This window comes from Typha latifolia, chromosome 4 (assembly GCF_019914945.1).
Source record: "Typha latifolia isolate L0001 chromosome 4, TyphaL0001v2, whole genome shotgun sequence".
Lineage (NCBI taxonomy): Eukaryota > Viridiplantae > Streptophyta > Magnoliopsida > Poales > Typhaceae > Typha > Typha latifolia.
The window spans coordinates 16299926-16324639 of NC_133089.1; the positions used below are offsets into that span (position 1 = coordinate 16299926).

The window sequence follows — 24714 nt, forward strand, 5'->3', positions numbered from 1 at the left end:
ATGCTGGGTGTCACGGGGGGAGATTATATATTATGCTATTATTTTGTACGACAATGATGGCCAAGTAAGTATATAACTAGTGACTGATATTATTTATTAAGTGACTTATAATATTATTATAATATATATCAATATTTTTGCGTAGTATCTTATTATTATTATTAAATATTATTTTAATTATGTACGCTTAAATATAAACATTGGTGTTATAATTTATTTATAATATAATATTTGTTTTGATATAACAAAAATATAATATAAATTATCTTACTATCAAAGTAAACTAAATATGTACTAACAACATTAAAAATATAATATCAATAAACTAATATTTTAAGTATATATTTATTCATATTAACCTAATCAAATCTTTTCTCTTTAAATAATAGTAAGAAATTTGGGGAAGAAAATAAATATATGAAAGTGTACATATTTTAAGCTAAAATAAAAAATATATTTTTAACATAGAATAAAACTTTATTACTTTTTTACTATAAAATATAATAATATTTGGAAAAAAAAATTTATATACCTAACATTCTTGCATTGCACACAGCTTTAGTATTGCACACCTACCTTAGCATTACAACTTCATTGGCATTGCATATCTACCTTAACATACTAACTCTATAGGCATTGCACATTTACCTTAGCATTACATACTTAATTGTTAATGATTGCATATGTGCATACTTAGTTGTTATTCATCAATCTCATAAATCTACTTTATATCAAGCATTCAAAAAAAAATTTCTTTTTTTTACTTTTACTTTATATTACATTAAAAAAATTTAGTACACTTTTATTTCAAAATAGAAGGAAACATAGAAATAAATATTTATATAATAAGTTCCTCATTTTATTCATAATAAATAGGAATTGTTATTCCCATTTAAATCTTATCCTACATGTGTTCTCTTTTTCTTTTTTTTCTTTTTTAATTTCTTTAAGGGTGATACATTATATATACTTATCATTCATGATGTTTTCCATTAGATATTATTAATATATTATTGGAAAATGATACAGGCCCTATAAATCTTACAATAGTCATGGGTTTTCGAATGAGACATTCCTCACATTCCCCACATAAATATTACAGTAATAGACTTTGTTACAAAACTTTACTATATTATTATGACTTATTTTTACATAAAACTCTTTATTTATATAAAATTTCATATTTTCATTACTTGCCCATTATAAATTTTCTAAGCATCACAAAAATAGAGAGATAATGAGATTTATAAGTGATAATTTGGGAGGTTAGATGTAATTAACCCTATTATAAATTATGAGTGCTCCACAAAATATTTACTTGATACTTCTTATAATTGGATTACAACTATTATTTACCTTGGCATATTTTGTTTACGTAATGGAATTAAAGGCTGCAGATAAAAATATGAAGTTGGATATGACTTTCTTGGGATAGTTTTGGGAAAGTTTAAATATTTTTATATTTGTAATCACATTCCAAAAATAAATTATTAACCTTGATGGGCTTGGCCCATCTACTATTGGGCTAAGATTTCAACTAATTTTCCAACTGATGTTTTGCGCTTTAGTCAAATCTAATATTTGTATTAACTTGGGCCCTGTTTAGCCAATAGGACGAAGAAAAATTGGGATCAGGATAAGGTGAGAACGAGATAAAAATAATTTTTAATCTCATTTTAGTTTTATATGTTTTGTTGGAAAAAGTAGAATAAGTGTAAATAAAAATATGAGATAATATGGTGTTTAGTTGTGATAAAAATATATTTTATGATTGTAGATGTTGGTCAGTGTAACATTTGCATGTATCACTATATAGTTAACTCTCATCTCAGTTGTACTTTTTTACTCCCTTGGCTGGGGTCAAAAGGCATAATGTATATAATGCCTATATTTAATGCATGAGATTGTTAAGCGACTATCAAGTATCACATGCTTTGGTTTGAGTAAGCGTGGCATTGTTGAGTAGGAAGATTAGACATTAAATGATCTTTAAATTATAATGATAAGGTAAAAGTCATAGACTTAGTACTTGATAACGTAAGGTGAGGACGTCATTGAGCGGCAGCTCATGATTTTCTGCACAAACGGTGCGTTAATATTGAACTAATGACTCGGATAAGTAACATTAAAGTGCGATGTTGATATAAGTGATAATTCTAGACTATGACTGAGGTTATTTATCTGCGGTGGTAGAAAATTAGTCAGCTATTCATCGAGTAACGGGTAGGTGATACTATTGTTAGATATCTCCCCTCCTCAATAGGTGTTACTTGGTGTGAGTTTGTGATGTAATATGGTGGCTCATCGTGAACTTGAATTAAATGATTTGAAGATTTGGTGATGCATAATCTGTTTTTTGCTACTAAAACATGTGAGCTATATTATGTACACGAGAGGCATATTATATAAATACATTATTTTGATCATGTTATATATATAATAGTATTACATTAATTTTAAATTATATATGTGTACTTGTTGGGTTTTATGGTTACAATTTTTTGATAGCATGCTTTTAGATTAATAAATAACCTCGAGTTTGTGGAGGAGGTGAACATAATTATTTATTTTATTCTTATAAAATAATCTAGATAAATTGTAGCTCGTGCTTTACGACAATAACTATGGACCTAGCATAAGATTTTATTTTCACATAAATATTTCTATTAATATAAAAAAGTTTCATAATTCATTAGTTGTATAATTTCTTATTTTAAAACTCTGTAGTTGTCATATGATCACGTGTAGGGCTAAGATTTGGTCAAGTCTATCACTTGTATTAATTCCACCCAAAAATACAGAGGTCGAAAAAATTAAGAAAAATATTAAAATTTTATTTAGAGATAAACTGAACTTCTTCAGCTTTCACAGAAAGACTCATAGTCATATAGATAATATATATATATATATATATATATAAAGACTAATAGGCAGCTAAATTTGGAATGATTAAAGCACCAAACCAGAACCTTGAAGCTTCTCCTTCATGACCCCATCTATTTTCTCCGCCATCTCTGGACTCATATAATTCTTCCAATCTCCCACCCCTCCTTTCCTAAAATACGCAGAGTTGGGATATAGCTGAAAAATCCCTTGATTTCCCACCTTATTCACCTCTAACCCCTTCAAGCTCTCAAAGCTACAAATCCTCACCACCTCCTCCGCCACCCCTTCCTTCTCCTCCTCCTCCGAGAACGGACACCCCAAGAACTCCGCCAACCTTTTAACGATCACCACCGTCTTCTCCATCATCTCCTCGTACTTTAAAAACATCACATTCTCGGGCCTCCGCAAGCTCTCCCTCCTGTACTCGAGGGCGTGATCCCATACGGGACCGTAAGGTGAAGTCCCTTCGCAGAACATATCACAAACCTCATCGAATGAAAACGGCTTGCTCACGTCAGGCCGCTGAGACTTGTCCAAAAACTTCCACATGGATACGGCGATGTCCTTGGGGTCTCTGCAGAGATAAACAATCAGGCAGTCGGCGACTGAGGCCGGAAGGGTGGAATATGGCATGTGGGTGTTTAGAATTCTCGGAGAGGGCATGGATTCCAGCTTGTCGCCGTGGCCCATGGCAAAGATTCCGTCCATGAAGACGACGCAGTCATGTGGGTGATGGCTAAGGATTGGGTTCTGAGCTAGTGGGGTTTGGTTCCGAGTCATGATAGTAAACGTGAGGGCTCTGAGCCAAGTGCTGCCGGACTTGGGGATGGTTGCTAGGAAAACATCGGTGGGACGTGGACGAAAGCGTTGTTGGATTTGGATAACACCTAGGAGAAGTCGCTCACGCCACCAAAAGTTTTGGTACAACACAAAGTTTAGTTTGCTACGGGGAAGGGTTGCGATGAGCTCGTCGTAGTCATGAGGACGATTCAAATTAATGTCGTCGTCTTCTCCTCCTCCTCCGCTCAAGATTTTGAATGGCATAGGGCCGGTTGCCATGGAGATCTACTAGGAAGAAGGATATATAAGATATAGGATAGAGTATTAAGTGCGAATGGATTCAATTTATAATGCAGTGGCCGAGTGGCAGGTGTGCTGCTGCTGTCTTCTTCTGATAAACCCATAGAGGGTAAGAATAAAAAGGGATCTATCTGAGATTAGCGGAATATATCTCTCTCCCAACGGGATAATTTAAAAAGTTACTTCCATAATTGCGCAATTATGTTTACTTAATTAAGGAGTAGCAGACAATAAAAATAAAAAGATAAACTGAGGTATTAGATTTGGAAATCTCTAGCGTTGTCGAGGGGATCTTTGGGATTTTTAATTTCAATAGGCCATTAATTATGTCCATGTTCGACGTACCACGGCTTATTTAAGGGGACACCTACCTCCATGTGCGACGTACGTGATCTAAAATGAGTACCAAATACCTACGCAAATATGACGAATAACTTGTAGTATCTTGGTCAGCTAGCATCTGACCGCTATCCATATCGACACTTATTCACTGCATATATAGCTACTGCAACGAATAACCTAGCTTCTTATTCCTAGATCTCCATGGCCACTGGTCCGATTCCCTTCAAATCCTCAAACAATGAAGAAGAAGAAGAAGAAGAAGACGCTAATCCAACTCCTCCTCATTAATACGACGACCTCATCTCAACCCTTCCACTTAAGTATTGTTTGAATAAAAATATGGGATAAGATATTATTTGATCGTGATAGTTAGGATAAGATGTAAAAATAATTAAATTAATTATATTGCACTTTTCCTAGTTTAATATAAACAGTTATTTATAATTTTTTTTATATAATGATAAGAAATAGGCTTAAAATTAAATAGGAATTACAATTTTATTTTACAAATACTTATTATCATGTGATGATTATTTTTAGAATTTCTGGCCAAAAGAAAATTAACTTAATTCAATATATAATTTAGATATCATCACAAATTAATAACTTATACCAAAACATGTTTATTCTAATATATTATACTATAAATCACATTACAATTCGGTGGCTTTTAGAGAGGGTTAAATTGGTAATTAGTCGATAAAGGGGTGAGATATCCCATTTTTCTATCCTGGCCAAAAACTGGATAAAGATATCTAGATAAACTCCCTTTATCCTATCTTGGTTTGATTCAAGTCTATATCTAGATAACAAAAAATCTATATGATATTCTGATTATATTAATGTTCCTAAATCTAATCAAAACCGGTTGTGTTTTCATGATCTATTGCTTTTTATATGATAATTGTTTTTATATTAAGACTAGATTACTGTTTCAAAGAAACACAAATTTCAATTTGTTGATTAGCGAATGAATTACCTAAGAATATTCTGCTCTAATTTTCTGATTCTCACAAATATCATATTAAAGGCATCAAATTTAAAAAAAAAATTACTGAGGTCGAAAAAATTAAGAAAAATATTAAAATTTTATTTAGAGATAAACTGAACTTCTTCAGCTTTCACAGAAAGACTCATAGTCATATAGATAATATATATATATATATATATATATATATATATATATATATATATATAAAGACTAATAGGCAGCTAAATTTGGAATGATTAAAGCACCAAACCAGAACCTTGAAGCTTCTCCTTCATGACCCTATCTATTTTCTCCGCCATCTCTGGACTCATATAATTCTTCCAATCTCCCACCCTTCCTTTCCTAAAAAACATCACCTTCTCGGGCCTCCTCAAGCTCTCCCTCCAGTACTGGAGGACATGGTCCCATACGGGACTGTAAGGTGAAGTCCCTTCGAAGTACATGGTATAAACCTCATCAAACGAAAGCGGCTTGATGGCTTTGGACGGCTTAACCTTGTCCATAAACTTCCACATGGATACGGCGATGTCCTTGGGGTCTCTGCAGAGATATACAATCCGGCAGTCGGCGACTGAGGCTGGAAGGGTGGAATATGGCATGTGGGTGTTTAGAATTCTCGGAGAGGGCATGAATTCCAGCTTGTCGCCATGGCCAGCAGCAAAGAGTCCGTCCATCCACACGACGCAGTCGTGTGGGTGATGGCTAAGGATTGGGTTCTGAGTTAATGGTGTTTGGTTCCGAGTCATGATGGTAAACGTGAGGGCTCTGAGCCAAGTGCTGCCGGAATTGGGGAAGGTTGCTAGGAAGACATCGGTGGGACGTGGACGAAAGCGTTGTTAGATTTGGATAATACCAGGAAGAAGTTGCTCACGCCACCAAAAGTTTTGGTACAACACAAAGCTTAATTTGTTACGCGGAAGGGTTGCGATGAGCTCGTCGTGATCATGAGGAGGATTAATATTAATGTCGTCTTCTCCTTCTTCTCCGCTCAAGGCTTTGAAAGGAATAGGGCCGGTTGCCATGGAGATCAGGGAGAAGGGATAAGATCTAGGACGAAGTATTAAGTGTGAATGGATTAATTTATAACAAAGTGCCCGAGTGGAAGGTGTGTTGTCTTCTTCCGATAGAGGATAAGGATAAAAAGGGATCTATCTGAGATTAGCGAAATATATAATTCTCCCAGCGGGATAATTTAAAAAGTTAGTTCGACATGAAATTATGTTTACTTAATTAAGGAGCAGCAGAAAAAAAAGAAGGTAAACTGAGCGATTAGATTTAGAAATCCCTGAGATGGTTGAGGGAATCTTAGGGATATTTAATTTCAATTGGCCCACCCACGTTACCGTTGGAAATAATTTAACAATTCTTAAATTTTCGAACTTTTATAACCATGGCATGCACACGGTTAATTAGCTAATTTAATTTGCAAACAGGTCATCTGTGTTGATTAATTGCTCCTAAGTAATTTTAAATATTATGTGCATGTTCGACGTACTCTGGCGTAGGTGGCTAAGGCGACATCTGTATGTGCGACGTGGATGGAAGTGCTGGTTGGATTAAAGATAAGTACCAAATTGGATAAATAAATATTGGCGAAAATTAAACTACGTGAATTAATCCAACATAGAATATAAATTTTGCAACCAAGTAGTTTGTCATAGTGTATATATATGACGGGTAACTTCTATTATCTTGGTCAGCATCTGACCGCTATCCATATCGACACATCCATTGCTACTCCCACACCGTAAGCTACTCTTAATATATATCCCCCCACTTATCCCAATATATATCGCTACTACAACGAAGTCGGTAGCTTCTTATTCCTAGATCTCCATGGCCACTGGTCCGATTCCCTTCAAATCCTCAAACAATGAAGAAGAAGACGTTAAGCCAAGTCCCCCTCATGACTACGACGAGCTCGTCTCAACCCTTCCACTTAACGAAGGCCTTAGACTCTACCAAAACTTTTGGTGGCCTGAGTCGGTCGTCCCAGGTATTATTCAAATCCAACAACACTTCCATGCACGCCCCACGGATGTCTTCTTAGCCACCTTTCCTAAGTCCGGCACCACTTGGCTCAAAGCTCTCATATTTACCATCATGACTCGGACCCAATCTCCACTGGCTCAGAACCCAATCCTTAGTCATCACCCACATGACTGTGTCATCTTCATGGATGAACTGTTTGCCAGCGGCCATGGTCACAAGCTAGAACCCATGCCTTCGCCTAGAATTCTTCATACCCACATGGCTTATTCGCTCCTTCCGGCCTCGGTCAGGGACGACGACCTCGGATGCCGGATTATATATCTCTGCAGAGATCCTAAAGACACTGTCGTATCTATGTGGCGATTTGTGGAGAAGTCTAATCATGAGAAAGCCAAAGAGTTTCCATTTGATAAGCTTTGTGACATGTTCTGCGAGGGGACTTCACCTGCCGGTCCTATATGGGACCATGTCCTCCAATACTGGAGGGAGAGCTTGAGGAGGCCCGAGAAGGTCCTATTCTTAAAGTACGAGGAGATGCTGGAGAACACGGTGGAGATCGTTAAGATGTTGGGGGAGTTTTTGGGGTGCCCTTTCTCCGAGGAGGAGGAGAGGGAAGGGGTGGTGGAGGAGGTGGTGAGGATTTGTAGCTTTGAGAACTTGAAGGGACTGAAGGTGAATAAGGTGGGAAGTCAGGGGAGCTTTTGGAAATTTTCCAACTCTTCATATTTTAGGAAAGGAGGGGTAGGAGATTGGAAGAATCACATGAGTATGGAAATGGCGAAGAAAATGGACGAGGTCATGAGGGGGAAGATAAAGGGGTCAGGCTTGATCCTTCCAACTTTGAACTAATTAATGTCGAATATGTTTGACGTTATCTTCTGTTAATTAATTAGTGTACTCTTCCTTTCAATTAATATCATTGTAATATCATCGATTCAAATTCCAAAGTTGTGCTTGATCTCTCTATGGCTGATATGGAGTTTGATTTTATTTTAGAATAGTTTCATATTTTCTGAATAAAAGTAGGACGTATAATTTTTCTAACTCGACCCTGTCTTTTAGACAGAGCATCTGAATGACCTTATTTAATATTTAATTAGAAGGTAAGGGTTGAATTGAAAAAACAATTTGAAAAGATTGGGCTTAAATTGTAATAAACGAATAATGTAGCGGGTGAAACAGAAAACGCACACTCTATTATGTTTAATTGCGATCCGCGAATACTGAGACGGGTTAGAGTCCGCCGATGATACCGAGCGGAGTCTCTGTTCTTTGACTTGAGTATGGCTTCCGCGCCAAAATAAACGATTAGGGTTTCCAACGCCCCGAGAATTGATCCCAAATCGGTTGGAACTTGGAACCGATCGGGAAATGGAGGAGGAGGTCGAAGTCCGAACCCTAGACGGGGAATCCATCACCATTGCGATATCTCCGGACCGTTCCGTACGTGATCTGAAGGCAATCTTGAACGATTCCTTCCTTCCCGCCATAAGATCCCCTAACTTCCATCTCTTCTTCAAGGTACCATTCGATTCCCATTTGTTTTCCCATTTCTCGAAATCTTAGTCGTTTTCTTAATCAAATGTTGGCCAAATCCATTTCTTTCTTTCTTTCTTTCTTTCTTTCCATTTTTGGGTTTGTAATGGTTCGCCAAATATATTGTGCTGAAGGGTGCTAAATTAACGTTGGAAACGCAAGTAGGTAACTTTCAAATGAAGAACGGTGAATTTTTAGTTATTGTTCCCTTCACGAGAAAATCACATCAATTTCCCTTAGAATCCGCTCCTCCGGAGGAGGTAAACACTTCTTCGAAGTGTTTTGAGGCGTCTTCTGCTGCTGATTCTACATGGAAAGATATAATGAATGATCTTTCATCTCTATCCAGCACTCCTCGAGCTGAAACAACACCAATAAATTTTGGTTCTTTGGATAATTCGGATAATGGGATCAAGAAGGCAGCATTGGGTGGCAATTCTTCAAATCTTTCTCTAAATAGAAAGCGCAAGAAAGCTGGGGATCTTGATGATGTTCTTTTGGAATTATTGCACCCTGATATCATGAATCTTTTTGAGCGACATACCAGCGATAGAGTTTGTCAGATTGTGGAATCAGTGAAATGTTTATTAAATCCTGATTCGGACCGCTGTTTCCTATTTGAGAAATTGTTTAGACTGTCCAATGAGACTGAACGGTGTATGTGTCCACCATGGCTGAAAAGATTTCTGAAGGTCTTTACTTTTCTGAATGTGCTTTATGCATTCTTTCAAATGCAACGGACATGCATAAGTTGGGACTGTTTGGAGCGTGTTTTCAAGCAGCCTGGCAGCTTTGCACTTGATGACTTTGGTGTGTCAGATGTGGAGAATCTTTCAGTTCTTTTTCCAAAGGTAACTCATCTTTATTACTTGAAAGCAATGTCTCAGTAATTGTTGCAAGTTTGTTTGCCTCAAAGGAATTCCTTTTGGTCGCACTTTTAAGAAGCTTATCGATTGACATGTATTTACTATTTTCTCCTGATCTATCTTCATATTTGATGCTTCATGATTTATGATTCGAACCTGATCTTGACAAATGCATTAACATTATGCAATTATATGTAAGGGAGTAATGACAATGATATAGGAGTGAAAGATAAGCTGGAGAAATTTCCAATGAGAATAAAATAAGAAACATTGGCATGTAATGTAATTGATCGTTGAGCAAAATGAGTTTCAAGAGCAACAGAGATAGTCATCTTGAGCATACCATAAGATGGCTTCTATGAACAGGGCACGAAAACAAAGGGAAAATTGTTGTCCTATTTTCAGAAAAGAAGAGTTGTAATCCATCCAAAAGTTTATTTTATTTTAAATTTTAAGATCTTTTGTGAAACATATCCAAGTATTGACAAGTTGCTTGAGCACTTTGGTAAATGTTTATCATAATTTCTGCTCTTGAGGAAACCATTAAACTAGTGAAGCTTGGTTTTCCTACCTTGGTTACTTTTCTCCCTTAAAGCCTGTGTGTGCATACAATCAGCTTACTGATGTTTAGTTATTCACTTTGCATCCTTTTGCTTCCAATTTAATATCATGAAATTTACTTTATCTACTTTTTGCTTTATACACCATATTGTACGATTTTGAATTGCTTTCTATGTTGACTGCTCTCATTAGCTACTGTGTGTGCATATCATGTTCCTTAGTCTAGTCAGACTGATGTGCTGCTTATTGTTTGAATATGCTGAATGTTGCCTTTGTAGGTTGTTGCAATTTCAGATAGGCAAGAAACTCCAACGACAAGATTGAGCTGTGCCATTGTTATTGGCAATTCTAAGCCAAACGACATGTCATCTAAGTGCAGTAGTGGTATGAGTGAATACCTTTTATTGATTTTGAGTTAAGTTTTGTTTGTGGATATATTCTAATTCCTGTTTAAAACTTGGTCATACGCTATTATAGCAAGGAAACAGGTACCTAGAGTGGCAATCATTAATTCTGTATTTAAACGTTGGAGTACTTTCAGAACCGAGCTGTGGAGGTCTCTTAAGAATTGCATGGTATGTGTCATCTTGAAAAGAATGACATTTTGTTCTATGTTCTAAGTTTCTGCAATGCAAGAGTCCTTCAGTGGGTGTTAGAAAGTAGGACACTTTGGTTGCATGACACTACTTTCCTTTCCTTTTTCTTTTTCTTTTTTTCTAATTCAACATCCCATTATTCCTTTCAATATTTCAATGATACACACGCTGGAAGTGAGATGGACAAAAGTTGAGACAGAACCAAGAGATTCCCTGTAAAAATTGCCCAAACTTTTTATCTATTTGATATTGAAATTTGTTTAGTTCGTTTGTACTTCTGTACTATGCTCTCAGCTCTCCACATGTATGTTCACACAGGTTCCATGGTATCTGGTTTTATTTAAGGATTACTCATTGACAATTATATTGTACTGTTTTCAAAATAGCAAGTTTAATTAGGTCAGTTGGAAGAGTATTTTTCCTTAGGCAGATGATCTATATGTGGGAAAAGAGCTTAGTTATGCTGGCACAGAACTTCTTGAACTTTTATGTAGGTTATGCCTCAGGAAGAATTTCTCCAACTCTTCTTACTATTCATGCATTAGCACTGTTCTTGGCTTGACATTTTCATAAAATTGGGCAATTATGTTGATGAATTGCTAGAGGATTCTGTTATTCAGGAAAGAAAACTGTCAAAGACTAGCATGTTGGTAGTGCCTTCTTTTGAAGATCTTATAATGGAGAAGGATAATGTTGCTGCGTCAGAACCTAGTGAAGCCAAGTCAGTGAAGAATAGGTCCTTGGCATCACCATGCCATGTAAGTTCTTCTTATTATCTATTCCCGTTGATATCATCTTCGTCCACAGGACACGTTTTTAACTGTTATATACATGATCTACTCCAAGATAGAGTGCACATATAATATGCAAAGATATTTGGACAATATACATCTCTAATTATTAAACTGTTCATCAATAGGGCGTGCACACCATGGAACCTGCTGAAATGGTTGAACATCTTAAACAGGGAATTGGAAAAAATGGACAGGTTTTCTTCTTTTATATCCTTTCCCAGAGTTCGTAAAATCTTATAGAAAATAAATTGGATTGTCCCATTGTTTGTTACTTCTCTTTTGTAGATTGTGCATTTGGAAGAGATGGAAGCTAAAAATGCAGTTTATGTGGAATTTCCTAATAATTTGTCCGAAGCTTTGAGAGAAGCACTTAAACATATTGGTATATCAAGATTGTACAGCCATCAGGTTTTTCCTTTTTTTTTTTTTTTTTTGCTTCTATTCTTTTAATGGTTCTTACTTTTCTTATTTCTCACTTACTCCCTTATCATTCTGAAGGTCGAAGCTATACAATCTTCAATTTCTGGGAAGAATGTCATTGTTGCAACATCAACTTCCAGTGGGAAATCTGTGTGCTACAATGTTCCAGTTCTAGAAGCACTCTCTCAGAATTTATTGTCATGTGCTCTTTACATATTCCCTACAAAGGTTGCGAAATACATCTTGTTCCATTTATGATCCACAACAACTCAAATCCAGTCATATCCTAAGCACTACTTTCATCATGTAGGCTTTAGCTCAAGATCAGCTGAGAACTTTATTGGAGATGAAAATAAGGTTGAAAATTGATCTGAATATCAGCATCTATGATGGTGATACTTCCAAGGAAGATCGTATCGGAATCAGGGATAATGCTCGACTTGTAAGACTAGGCTCCTTACATTGTCTACCCTTTTTTTATATAGTTTTGTAATTTCCTAATTCTTTTTTCTTTCTTTCACTTATGCAGTTGATTACAAACCCAGATATGCTACACATGTCAATCTTGCCTCATCACAGACAATTCAAGCGGATTTTATCAAATCTCAGGTAGGAGTTTACTTTCTTCATGATGCTTAATATACTGAAGTAAGTTCTTTTATTCCCATCTTTCTTTCTTCAATGTCAGGCATTGATATTTTGCTCTTATTTGCCTTACCTGTTAGTAGGACCAATGTGTTAGAGAATAGCCCTTGTTATATCCAAAATTTTTGCTGCACATCTGTTCAGTACCTTCTCAGCAAGTACCTTATTCAGGTATATTGTGACCGATGAAGCTCATGCTTATAAAGGAGCATTTGGATGCCACACTGCTCTTGTATTCAGGAGATTGCGTCGAATTTGCTCAAATGGTCTGTGGGACATGCTTCTTTTGAGACAATTTGGGTTTTCTATATTTCCTTCTATGTGAAAACTAATAGTTACCGTGTTATTTGGACTTGCAGTTTATGGTACTGATCCTTCATTTATATTTTGTACTGCAACCTCTGCAAACCCGCGAGAACATGCTATGGTAGGCTGAAACATATGCTGTTCAGTGTTAACCTAAATAAGTTTATCCACAAATGATCAATTTTTCTACAGCTGAAGTGTATTAGTGATAGTCTAGTTTAGACATTGTAAATGTTTCATAGTGCTATTGAAATGGGAAATTGTTAAATGAAACACCTTAGAACTATTAAAGAGGGTATTGGCAACTCTAGCAGTTGGTAATTATCTGTTTAGTAACTTAAATTAGACATTGCAAAGGTTTCATAGTGATAACGAAATGGGAAATGTTAAACGAAAGAACTTATGGTCACCATTGAATTTGAAACTATTTAATAGGGATCATTGGGTAGTAAAGAGGACAAAAGAATATTCAAAGATAGCTGAATGTCTTATCTTCATTTATGTCTCAATGAAGGCTGTGTGAGATGGATATCCATTATTTACTTATGTTTAAGTGCTTATGACTTTATCCACTGAATATGAAATTCATCTGACAGTTTATGTTATTGGCTTATTGCTTGATATGTATCTTTTTGCTCTATTTTTTGCTCAACATTCAATATGGTTAATTAATTACTGCATGTCTGTGACTTGATTTTTAAGTAATCACTTCTAATGAGCACTGAGAATAATGTTGGAGGGAGAGATCCAATGGATAGTATATCTAGAAGAAGGGTTATGATTTATGAAGATGTTCAAAGAAAACATGCACTAGATGGATGTGGATATTGACACCATCAATGACCTCGAAAAGAAAATTTTCAGTTATGGTCGAAAATGGGAGTGCCATAGCATATGGCTGAAACCATTATTACTTTATAGCAGGAGTCCTATCATTATGATTTTCTTCTATATTGTACTAGAAACAGTATATATATCTGTTCAGTCATATTCTGCAACCCACAATCACAGAGGCTATGACTTGATTGATTTGGATGCCACTTTACAGATCGTAGATATATGGAACACATGAAACAGATTGAATCTTAATAGCCTTCTAAGTCAAATGTAATAGAAATATCATGTTTTAAGTTCCGAAATTCTTGAATCACAGTAGAGGAATGTTCCTTAATTGGCAGTCAATTTATATCTTTATCATTTATTTGTTTTCTTCAAAATGACCTACTTTTTTTTTCATATGATCCTCCAAGAGTTTATTGAACTGCCCATCTTTTGAACTGATTGGTAGCCATTCCAGTTTAAATGCTAGCATAGTAGTATGATATATGATTTTTGATCCTACTTTGCAGATGTCTCTTTCTGAGCTATCTAAATTAATGTTACTTGAATGGGTTATTATCCCTTGGTTATGTATGTCACTTTTGCAATATTTAGTGACCACAAGTTTGTACTTATAATTAAGGTTCCTGACTACCTTCTGTATCAGGAGCTGGCCAACTTGAAGAATTTAGAGCTAATTCAGAATGATGGAAGTCCTTGTGGTCCAAAGTACTTTCTCTTGTGGAATCCTCCATTGATCTTGAAAAATGTAACTTCGTTTTACACCTGTTGATAATAATAGTCCATATCCTCTTATACATCTTCTGTCGCTCATGCAGTAAGACTCCACAATAATAAATACTGCTGAAACTTTGAGCTTTCAAAATTTTTCTTTCTTAGAGATCAAAGACTCTTAGCAGCAAGGAGAATGTTGAAACTGACAAATCTGCTTTAAGAACCCAACGTTCAAGGTGCATTACTGTTACTACTTGAAGGATTGGTTGTTGGAGTACATAAAAAAGTCGTTTTTGCACATATCCTTTATGAATTTGTTCTCTTCCACTTGCTGCACCACAAGGGCATGCTGGTTAGCCATTGCTATAACAGATGGCAATGGCCTCCCACATGACCAATATTGATGCTATCAGGCATTGAGGGTGTATTGTGGTTCTGATCTTTCTTGCATACAATAGACTTTTATTAGCAAACCAAAAGAGTTTGAATATCATATTGCTATATTTTTAAATAAACATGCACTGATGATGTTACTTTTTCTTCTTTTTTGTTTTTCTAGCCCAATAATGGAGATTGCTTACCTCTTTGCGGAAATGGTTCAACATGGTCTTCGCTGCATTGCTTTCTGCAAAACACGGAAACTCTGTGAATTAGTTCTATGTTACACGTATGTTGATTTGAATAATTTATACATAAGTTTTACTAGTTTCTTGCCCTTCATGTTTTTGTATTTTGATGATCTTTTTTATTTTTTCATTTACAAAGCTGTTGGTATTTTGATAATTGTAGGCGTGAAATTCTCCAGGCAACTGCACAAAATCTGGTTCATACTGTTTGTGTGTATCGTGCCGGCTACATTTCACAGGTTTATGTCACTCTTTTTTATGAATAGATTACCATGCAAAGATGCCGCAAATCATGTCCATAGTAATTCATATTTGTCACTGAACTTTATATGTCATCTCATCTAGGCTTATCCTTCCATATAAGCTTGACAACCATGTTAGTGAGAATGTTTTGCCATGAGTTGATTTTAATGACAATTTCGTTATTTCAAGGAGTCTGATGTGTAACATCCATAATAACTGTGGAGAGTTACTAGATTTTGTGAACCATAGACATAAATATGACAAAATAGGAAGAGATGGAGGATATAAAAATGTTGGTTTCCCTTCACTGTAGTTAACAATTGTGCTGGTTACATTGTATGATCTGTTTTAAAAGAGGAATCAATACAACAATACAACCATAGTATCTTTTGGTGTAAACGCACCACTTAACTATTTGGGTATTAATATGTTTTCCTACAAAATAGATGAAATTCTAGTTTATGTTTTTCTTTGCTTAACACTTATTTTCCTTTTGCCTCTGTCTTAAATTTCCCTTGTTTGCAACATTTATGGTCCTGGTTCATTGAAATTCTGGAATAAATGGTAGAGCAGGAGAGAAGAAGAATTGAGGCTGATCTTTTTGATGGAAAACTTCGTGGTGTTGCTGCAACAAGTGCTCTTGAACTTGGAATTGATGTTGGACATGTTGATGTAACATTACATCTTGGTTTTCCTGGCAGTGTTGCTAGGTAAAGTAGACTACTATATTGTTTCCCTTTTTCAACATATATTATATGTTAGTCCTGTATATAAAAATTCAATGGTACCTAACATTTCGACTTGTAGCCTGTGGCAGCAGGCTGGCAGATCTGGAAGACGTGCAAGACCATCGTTGGCTATCTATGTTGCATTTGAGGGACCTCTTGATCAGTACTTTATGAAATTTCCACACAAACTCTTTGGAAGAGCAATCGAGCATTGCCAAGTTGATTCTAATAATCAAAAGGTTTAACTTAACTAATTTTTTTAAAATTTTGTTGAATATCAAAATAATTTCACCGAAGGGATTTTCTTATGATCCCTGCGATTTAGAATTTTAGATATCCCAATGTGTCTAATTACAGGTACTAGAACAGCACGTCGCATGTGCTGCTTATGAATTGCCGTTATGTTTGCAATATGATGAAAAGTATTTTGGTCCTTGTCTAAATCTGGCACTAATGGTTCTTAAGAATAAAGGGCATCTGTGTAACAACCCAACTGGTTCTTGTTCTATGAAAACCTGGAATTATATTGGACCTGAGGTATTATGCTCACTTCCACATGCAATAGCATTTTTCAGTAGAAATAATATGGTTATTTTTGGTAAATGCTGATATTTATTTGCTTTATCTTTGTTCTTGTAGGGAAAGCCTTCCTATTCAGTTAGCTTGCGGGCAATTGAAAATGAGAAATACAGAGTGGTAGACAGGTTCAGCAACGAAACATTAGAGGAAATTGAGGAAAGCAAGGCCTTCTTCCAGGTAATCTTTGCTGTTTGTCCTCCAAGTTTTTTATATCATAATTAATTATTCATTGGTGAGGGAAATATGAAGGAACAAGGACTTTGACAAGATCTCATTCTTTTGCAGCACTTGTTAGTGGATTGAGCTTTAGTCGCTCTCTTTTTTGTTACTAAATGATATAAACAAAATTGTAGTTTGCTCTAAATTGGTTGTTGAGATACAATGACAAATGGGAGCTACAGATTTGAGAAAAATGAGATCTCCTTGTCATATTCTTCTTCTTGTTTTTATCTGGCTCAGAATTTCCATAGTCATAAATAATGTCTCTTTTCTTTTGCTATGTGAGAGCAGAGGATTCTTAATGGAACTATTTATTACATGTCGCAGTCTTTTATTCTTTCTTACTTTAATTTGGATGAATAATTGTTTGAGGTAATCTTTTTTCCCCATTCAGGTGTATGAAGGTGCTGTGTACATTCATCAAGGTGTCACTTACCTGGTTGATGATCTTGATTTATCATCAAAGATTGCCTTCTGCCAGAAAGCTGGCTTGAAGTACTACACAAAGACACGAGATTACACTGACATTCACGTAGTTGGAGGTGACCTTGTATGTTCTTTAAAACGCGTGACTTGTATTTCTTTTCCCCATTCAGTTGCTTACATTTATATGTTCTAGAAAGGATTTTTGCCTGCTCACCTTTTTTTCTTTTTTTCTTATGGGCTCTCATTGTGACAGTAGAGCATAATCACTTGTCGTTAATGTTAATTGCAAAATGTACATTATACTTTTTTCTTTGCTTAATCATTGGATTTTTCTCATATGAAAAGTCAAACTGTTGGAATTAGCTGGCCTTCTTATCCTTGGTTAATTAGCTTTAGCATGTTAAGTTTTTCTGGATACAGATAACACTTGGACAACCTTGTATTTCTTGCTCTTTCTTTTTCTTTTCCTGTTATTTATCTCTTATTCTTCTGATTTCTTGATGGTAAGGACCTTTTGGTTTCCCACTAGTGACGATACTGGAGGGTTATGCTTGACCTTTTTATCTTATGATAATGCTTTAGGCCTATCCACCAGCGAAAGAATCCGAATGTGATCACATAAGAACCACTGCGCAAGTAAATTCTTGCAAAGTTACTACTAAATGGTTTGGCTTTTACCGCATATGGCGAGCGAGCAATAAAATATTTGATAGGGTCGAGCTTGCATTGCCTACATATTCATATGATTCACAGGTCTGAATATGCAATCTACTTTATTTTGTCTTTGCTATAACAATACCATCTTGCTAGCTTTCAGCCAGTTTGTTTCCTTGTGAATGACTAAATTAGGCAGCTTGGACGCGAGTTCCTCAGTCAGTAAAGACAGCTGTGGAGATGCAGGGCCTACAATTTCGTGCAGGCCTACATGCTGCTTCCCATGCTCTCCTCAATGTTGTGCCTTTGTATGTTTCCTCTATTTATAAAATTTTGGGCCATTTTAATCCTTCTTAATAGCATAATCATTGAGCTCGAACAAGAAGTTGTTAATTTACAGTTTACCACCTGGAAAATTATTCAGTGTTCACTTATATACTTCTATTAAACTTAGCTACCTGCTACGTTGTTTTCTACTATAGTATTCAGCTCATTGGCATGATTCGGTTAACTTTTCTGGGCTACACTGGGATTGCTTCCTTTGAAGAAAAATCTGATTCTTTTATTTTCCTGGATGCTTATATGGCTATGAATGATATTATACTAGGTATATGATGTGCAATGCTTCTGATATGGGTACAGAGTGTGCGAATCCCCATGAAACCCGTGCTATTCCTGAAAGAATTTTGCTGTATGATCGGCATCCTGGTGGTATTGGTATTGCGTCACAGGTAAGCTGATATGGTCTTGGTGGTGGTTGTAGCCTTTGCCTGCTTTTAGATATTTTGTGCCTGCTTCTCTATCTAATGCTGACATACTAGATGTGGTAAAGTTATTGTTTTCATTGCATGAGTACCATCATGAACTGAAAAAAGGCGAGAAACACAGAAGATTAGTATGTTGGCCTATACTGGGATATGAAGTGCTTAAATGAGAATAAATTATGCTTTCCTTACAAATGTGAAGGTCACTCAAGATAAGGCTATTGACCTGTCCACCAGAGTTATGCATACTTCTTGCACATACAGCTAGTAACTGCCCCGGCTCCTTTTATATGTCAAGCCTTCCTTCAGTGCAGATATACGTATCCACCTATTGAGGTATAGACAAACACTAACTTTGCAGGCATGCAAGCATGTGACTATCACAAGCATTCATACATGCACATCCTCAGTTAACGCTAATATTTGCTTATCTGCCTATCTTGCATCTTCATGCTAAATGTATAGATCAGAAAAAAAATGTCTAGACAATAGACAAATGCAGGCGATGCATCTGAAGATGTACTCCACCCATGGCATTGAGCTTTCCATGCTTATGCAGTTATATGCATATTAACCTGACACAGAAGTGGAAATATTTATATGCTGTATAAGATTAATGAAAAGTCATGCTCTCCATGTCTGCTTATTATTAGAGTGGGCATGTAATATACATTGTTCTATTCATGGGTAATATTGAGAGAGCAATCAATTGATACTTCTTAATCTGATATCTGCCTACTATACAACCAACTCATGTGAGAGTTGAAAAAAGAATGGTCTTGAGAGAGCTACTTTGTATGCACTTCACAACACAAAACATGTTAGCCAATCACGCTGCCAGACTGGTAGCCGAACTAATGCATATATCACATGGATGATACTGAATATGGGAGATGCACACAAGTGCACATCTCACAAGAGTGTGCATTCCCACATAGGCAAAATGAGAAACTATGAAAAATCATCAGTTCACCACAAATTATGTAGAGCTGATACAACCAGATGAAAGACAGTGGAAATAGCTGGTATTCTTTTATAGCTTTTAAAACCGGAAGGTGCACTCCAGCTGTATAGCCAATATACAGATTGAAAGTAAACTATAGTAAAGTTCTGAGAGGAATAACAACTGGAAGCCTACTGCTAGAAGAGTGTTGCGGCAGTTGTTTCTTGCAAGTTCTGCAATGCATATATTCTTTTCTTTTCTTTTTTGTTTCTTTTTTTCATAAAGCAGCTGAGTTCATTCCTTTAATTATTTATATTTTTAGTATTATTTTGTTCGATGCGATGGTAAGCATGATATGAACATGAGAATATGAGATGGTATTGTTTGATATGCTTAGCAACTTAAACCTATTCATGTATTGAAATAGGTTCAGCGACTCTTCGGGGAACTCCTTGCTGCAGCTCTAGAACAGATTACAACATGCAATTGTTTGGGTGCCACTGGTTGTCCAAATTGTGTACAAGTAGGTCTCTATCTCCGATATTTGAAGTAATTCCCCTTCTGTGCACATATGATTCATCAATGTCTTGCAGACCCTGTCATGTGGCGAATACAATGAGGTTTTGGACAAGGGGGCTGCCCTTTTAATTCTGAAGGTATATTTGTTTTATATTGGTAAACTTATTTCTTTACCATATCTTTTGAAAAGCTTTACATCCTAACTTGGTCTATGATGTCTACCTCGCTCAGGGTGTAATTGAATCTGAAAGGTCATATTTTGAAGGCAGAGGTGATTCTTTGAAGGCTCTGGCATAAACTAGAACTCGATGATCCAAGATTGCCATTTATGTGATCAATGAACTACTGCAGTTCATATTGCCGAGCTATTTTTTGCAGGTGTACGAGATGCAACTGTCTGATTGGTCTCAAATGCTAATTCTACTTCCGAGCATCTATTTTTCTGGTGAGCAGGATGATCTTGCTTCTTGATTATCACAGAAAGCACCAATATCATGCAAGAGATTCCACATTGTAAAGAAAAATATCGGAGCAAAACTAAAAGGAAACCTTCTCATTGATGGTTACACTGCTGTGGTTCCCCCGTGAGAACATCATGGCATGCTCAAGCACATTGATGCAGCTGGTAGGGGCCTCATCTTTTTTTTTTTTTTCTGTTTGTCATCTAGTAAGAGCTAAAAGACAGAGGCACCACATTTAGAATATTTCTCTTTTGGCAACAATTAGTCTATGCATTTAATATTTTTGTTTGGACATGTTTGAGCATCTTAAAAGGTTGAGCGGCCAACTTGAGAAAAAGTAGATGCCTTCGACTGTCCCATGTTTGAGGATTTTTTATGAGTACAGAGACGGCTTTCAATATGTTTTATTTATTCTCTTGCTTAGCTCCAGTCTCATATTGATCACTTCTATTAGCCGCTGGAATCTGCAACTCTACTAGCAGCTACTAAAGAGACGGATTTCAATTTTAAGCTTCAAGAGAAACAACAGTAAAAGATTTCTCTAGGAATATATATATATCACCTAAAATTCTCACCCTAGACACGAACATGTCTACGATACAACACAACATAAGGAACCTGCATTCATCATCATAACTTGCAATAATATACAGATATAACCTTAATCTACAATCAGAGAAACAACATAGATAGATTCATCCTCATCATCAAATCCAAATCCTAACAACACTGCATGATACACGTCTTTCTTTTTTCTTTTTCTTTTTTTGTTGGGAATAATATCCCTCTGTTTATTTTTGCGATGAAACAATGTCCTATTCTAAAACTATCCTAATCTTGACGCTAATTACATTAACAGAGCTAAACAACATTACCCACCTTACGTACCATTCCCTCCACCACCCAAGCTTCCTTTTCCGCCCATAGCCACCTGATGATTATGATGATGTTGATACATGTCCGATGTGGATGTGGATGTCGACGTGGACGTAGACCCATACATGTGCTGCCCCATCATCATCATCGTCATCACTCCACTGCCTTCCTTGTGCTGCGGCGGCGGCTGCGCGGCCCCCCCAAGCTTTTCTCCTTCCAACTCCCGAAACTTCTGCAGGTAAACCTTGAGTGGGTCGACATAGTCTTCGAATCCAAGAGTAGTCATTGCCCAGAGGAGGTCATCTCCATTGATGGTCTTACGCTTCTCTCTTTGGCATTTATCGGATGCCTCCCCTGTGATGAAGCTTATGAACTCAGAGACGCATTCTTGAACGGTCTCTTTCGCGTCCTTGGAGATCTTTGCATTGGCGGGAAGGGCTTTCTTCATGATCCTGCTCACGTTTGCGATCGGGAGGAACCGATCCTGCTCTCGGGGAGACGAGAAATCGCTGCTCCCGTGGGCGTGGGCGTTGCTCCCGTTTTGCCCGCCGGATTCGTTGTCGGAGTACGCCATCCCTTCGGTCTCTCAGCTCAAAGTTGGGATCTTGACAACTGATGGGAATTCGATCGCAGCACGAGTTTCTAAGATTTCAAAGAGAAGAGATCGGTAAAAGGAGCTAACTTTACGGGTCCTCCTCAGCTCGCACGCATTCGGACTTACCCAAGTTGACCGAGGTCGTAGAAGAATTGGATTGAGATGAACTGAATGAAGACTAAAAAGACGTGCAATCGAACAGAAAGAAGGACTGCTAATCGAACAAAAAATCTCTCTCTCTCTCCCCCCTCTGTGATAGAGAACGGCCGCATCCGTTGGATCTTCGTCCTAGTATGTCAACAAGAATGACACGTGGAAAGACACAAACCGTCAATTTATCGTCTTAGGTGTTGCAACACGAGGGACCATCCTGACCGTCCGTTTGGACCACGAGCTTAAAAAAATTAAAAATAAATAAATTAATTGGAGTAGGGAGCAGGGAGCAGGGAGCAGGGAGCAGCGAGCTCTTTCACAATAAAAATAATATAAACCCTCACTCTTAAGTATTTTAAAAAATTAAAATAGTGGGTTTATGAAATCCAATTATAGGTTGGCGTGTACGTACAAGCGAGATGAATTTAGTTTTAAGTGTAGACCCAGAAGAAGTACAATACTGATGTTGATATCAGACGTTACTAGAGCAATCAGGTTTACATACATTTTATCAATCATTTTATTATGTTAGTATCATTAGCCAAAAAATATTAGTATTTACAACTTAAAACAGTCCTCTAGTTGGCAAAACTTTGTCATGTTGTTAGCTTGACAAGCATCGAATGTGACATAAAATATTTATAGAGATTTGACATCACTTTTGATTTCAATCTCAAAACCATGGCCCATGGGATCATACCACAGTAATAACATCTTCAGCTGCCACCTTAGGCCGTAAATAAGAATTTTCACTAGTAGAATAAGACTGATCTAAAATAGATATTATAATTTTTAATATCCGAAGGGAGCTAATACCAAGATAAATTATTATATTATTTAGTTAGTATAAAGAATAGTAATTAAATTTAATATGATATAAAATTAATATTAAAATAATGAAAAAGCAGTGAATTTGTGTTGAGAATGGATGATGTTTTATATAAAATGATAAAAAAAACACTCTTGATTAGATGTAAATTAGTAGTAATAATATTTTTTTTCTAAAAATACAATATTTTTATTATAAATAACGACTTAAAATGCTCTGTGTATCCGCACTAAAAACACTTCCTCGCATTTTGAGTACTTGTAATAAAAAAAGATTTACACCATAAAAATAAAAAATTATAACCACATCAACTTAGGTCCTAGTGCAGACATATAACCCACCACATTATAATACAGAATTATGCAATTGTTGTCAGGGCATATGTGACGAGTTATCCTCACGAGATTTCTATCAACTAGAAGAATGCCCGGTCTAAATAGATGTTGATACCCTTAGCGGATGGCAAGGTATGATTATATTTGAGATACTCCTTGCGGATGACAGAGTATGCTCAGAACCTTCGGGCATAATGTTGAGACCGAGGAGAGAGAATCTTAACTATAGCTGAGGTGATGTATAATTAAGTGATGTTTAATCTAGAGACAAAATAATAATTACGAGTTATTATTAAATTATTTTTAAAAGTTGTATGTAATAAGATGAGAAAGAATGATAAATTAGTATACTAAAAGAAACTAAGTTATTTAATTACTACACCAAAATAAAGAGTACTATAAAAAAGGGCTATTCCCATTCCACGAGTGAATGAGAGCTAAATATCCTGCCTTTCATTTTTGCATTCTTATTTTCCTAAAGTTAATAAAATTGGAAACGATAATACTACAGCATCAATTATTAACTCCCTTAATAAGTAATCAAAACAGTGAAAAGATAAGCTCTAATGGTGGCAGACAGCGGGTTCTTTCTCAACTCAATAGATCTTCATAAATCAATGACCTCGAAAATGCTGATCAACAACTTTTGTAAGATTAATTTATTTTCTTAAATCTCAGTAGTTTAGCCTATTAAGTATCAATGTGCATCATCAGCTTAGTGGAAATCCCACTCACAGCTAATACATGGTCCAACATGCGAAAATGCAATGCTACCTTAGGCATCAATCATCACATTTCACATTGTTGCCATCTTTAGAGCATCAGTTCCTAGTCCTTGGAGCTTGACCCAATTCAAGCCTACCCAACTTTTTATTATACTGGAATCAAAACGGAAAAGTGGAAGAAGGTTATATAGTAAAGTTAGTTGTTCATCAGGAATCTCCCATATGTGCTCCACTATCAATGGAACTAGAAAAAAGGCGTAATCCGGTAGGCATACAGCTCAATGCCATTAATAGGCTCACAGTATACTAAGCGCATAGTTTCACCCACTGGCCTTTTGAAGTTACTTTATCACACACTAGCTCCATGAAATGCTTTGACTACTATAGGGTGAAGGACCAAGGAACTCACCACACCAGACCTATAATTATGGTGAAAGGATCACTTATAGTGGGTCGCCATGATGGAAGTT

General features: G+C 36.2%; 5 protein-coding genes across 13 annotated transcripts; 2 read left to right on the top strand and 3 right to left on the bottom strand.

Annotated features, from left to right (window-relative positions):
• Positions 1-2756: 2756 nt before the first annotated feature.
• On the bottom strand, positions 2757-4002 carry LOC140786934 (flavonol sulfotransferase-like). Its single transcript, XM_073135652.1, has one exon. The coding sequence runs from the start codon at positions 3943-3945 to the stop codon at positions 2950-2952; it is 996 nt and encodes a 331-aa protein (XP_072991753.1). The 5' UTR covers positions 3946-4002; the 3' UTR covers positions 2757-2949.
• A 1519-nt stretch (positions 4003-5521) lies between these two features.
• On the bottom strand, positions 5522-6224 carry LOC140787151 (cytosolic sulfotransferase 13-like). The gene has a single exon (XM_073135935.1). The coding sequence runs from the start codon at positions 6043-6045 to the stop codon at positions 5536-5538; it is 510 nt and encodes a 169-aa protein (XP_072992036.1). The 5' UTR covers positions 6046-6224; the 3' UTR covers positions 5522-5535.
• A 911-nt stretch (positions 6225-7135) lies between these two features.
• Positions 7136-8140, top strand: LOC140786034 (flavonol 4'-sulfotransferase-like). Its single transcript, XM_073134193.1, has one exon. It carries the CDS (start codon positions 7136-7138, stop codon positions 8138-8140), a length of 1005 nt encoding a protein of 334 aa, XP_072990294.1.
• A 378-nt stretch (positions 8141-8518) lies between these two features.
• On the top strand, positions 8519-21131 carry LOC140787547 (uncharacterized). 9 transcript variants are annotated; one of them, XM_073136523.1, is made up of 28 exons: positions 8519-8812; positions 8962-9678; positions 10533-10638; positions 10732-10829; positions 11471-11608; positions 11770-11838; positions 11930-12052; positions 12143-12292; positions 12375-12506; positions 12594-12673; positions 12881-12975; positions 13069-13136; positions 14502-14603; positions 14735-14805; positions 15129-15236; positions 15359-15434; positions 16012-16148; positions 16246-16405; positions 16524-16703; positions 16806-16922; positions 17359-17514; positions 17973-18143; positions 18240-18352; positions 18652-18775; positions 20179-20274; positions 20345-20407; positions 20502-20541; positions 20649-21131. In XM_073136523.1, the coding sequence occupies exons 1-28, from the start codon at positions 8663-8665 to the stop codon at positions 20669-20671; spliced, it is 3663 nt and encodes a 1220-aa protein (XP_072992624.1). In that variant the 5' UTR covers positions 8519-8662; the 3' UTR covers positions 20672-21131. The 9 variants fall into 9 exon arrangements, 2 of the variants coding, with proteins under 2 accessions (XP_072992624.1, XP_072992623.1); XR_012108857.1 differs by lacking the exons at positions 20502-20541; positions 20649-21131 and adding an exon at positions 19011-19144 and having other exon boundaries at positions 20345-20385; XM_073136522.1 differs by having other exon boundaries at positions 20502-21131.
• A 210-nt stretch (positions 21132-21341) lies between these two features.
• LOC140787549 (nuclear transcription factor Y subunit B-3-like) lies at positions 21342-23232 on the bottom strand. The gene is made up of 2 exons (XM_073136529.1): positions 22329-23232; positions 21342-22249 (listed from the first exon to the last, which is right to left on the bottom strand). The coding sequence occupies exon 2, from the start codon at positions 22179-22181 to the stop codon at positions 21612-21614; it is 570 nt and encodes a 189-aa protein (XP_072992630.1). The 5' UTR covers positions 22182-22249; positions 22329-23232; the 3' UTR covers positions 21342-21611.
• Positions 23233-24714: the final 1482 nt, after the last annotated feature.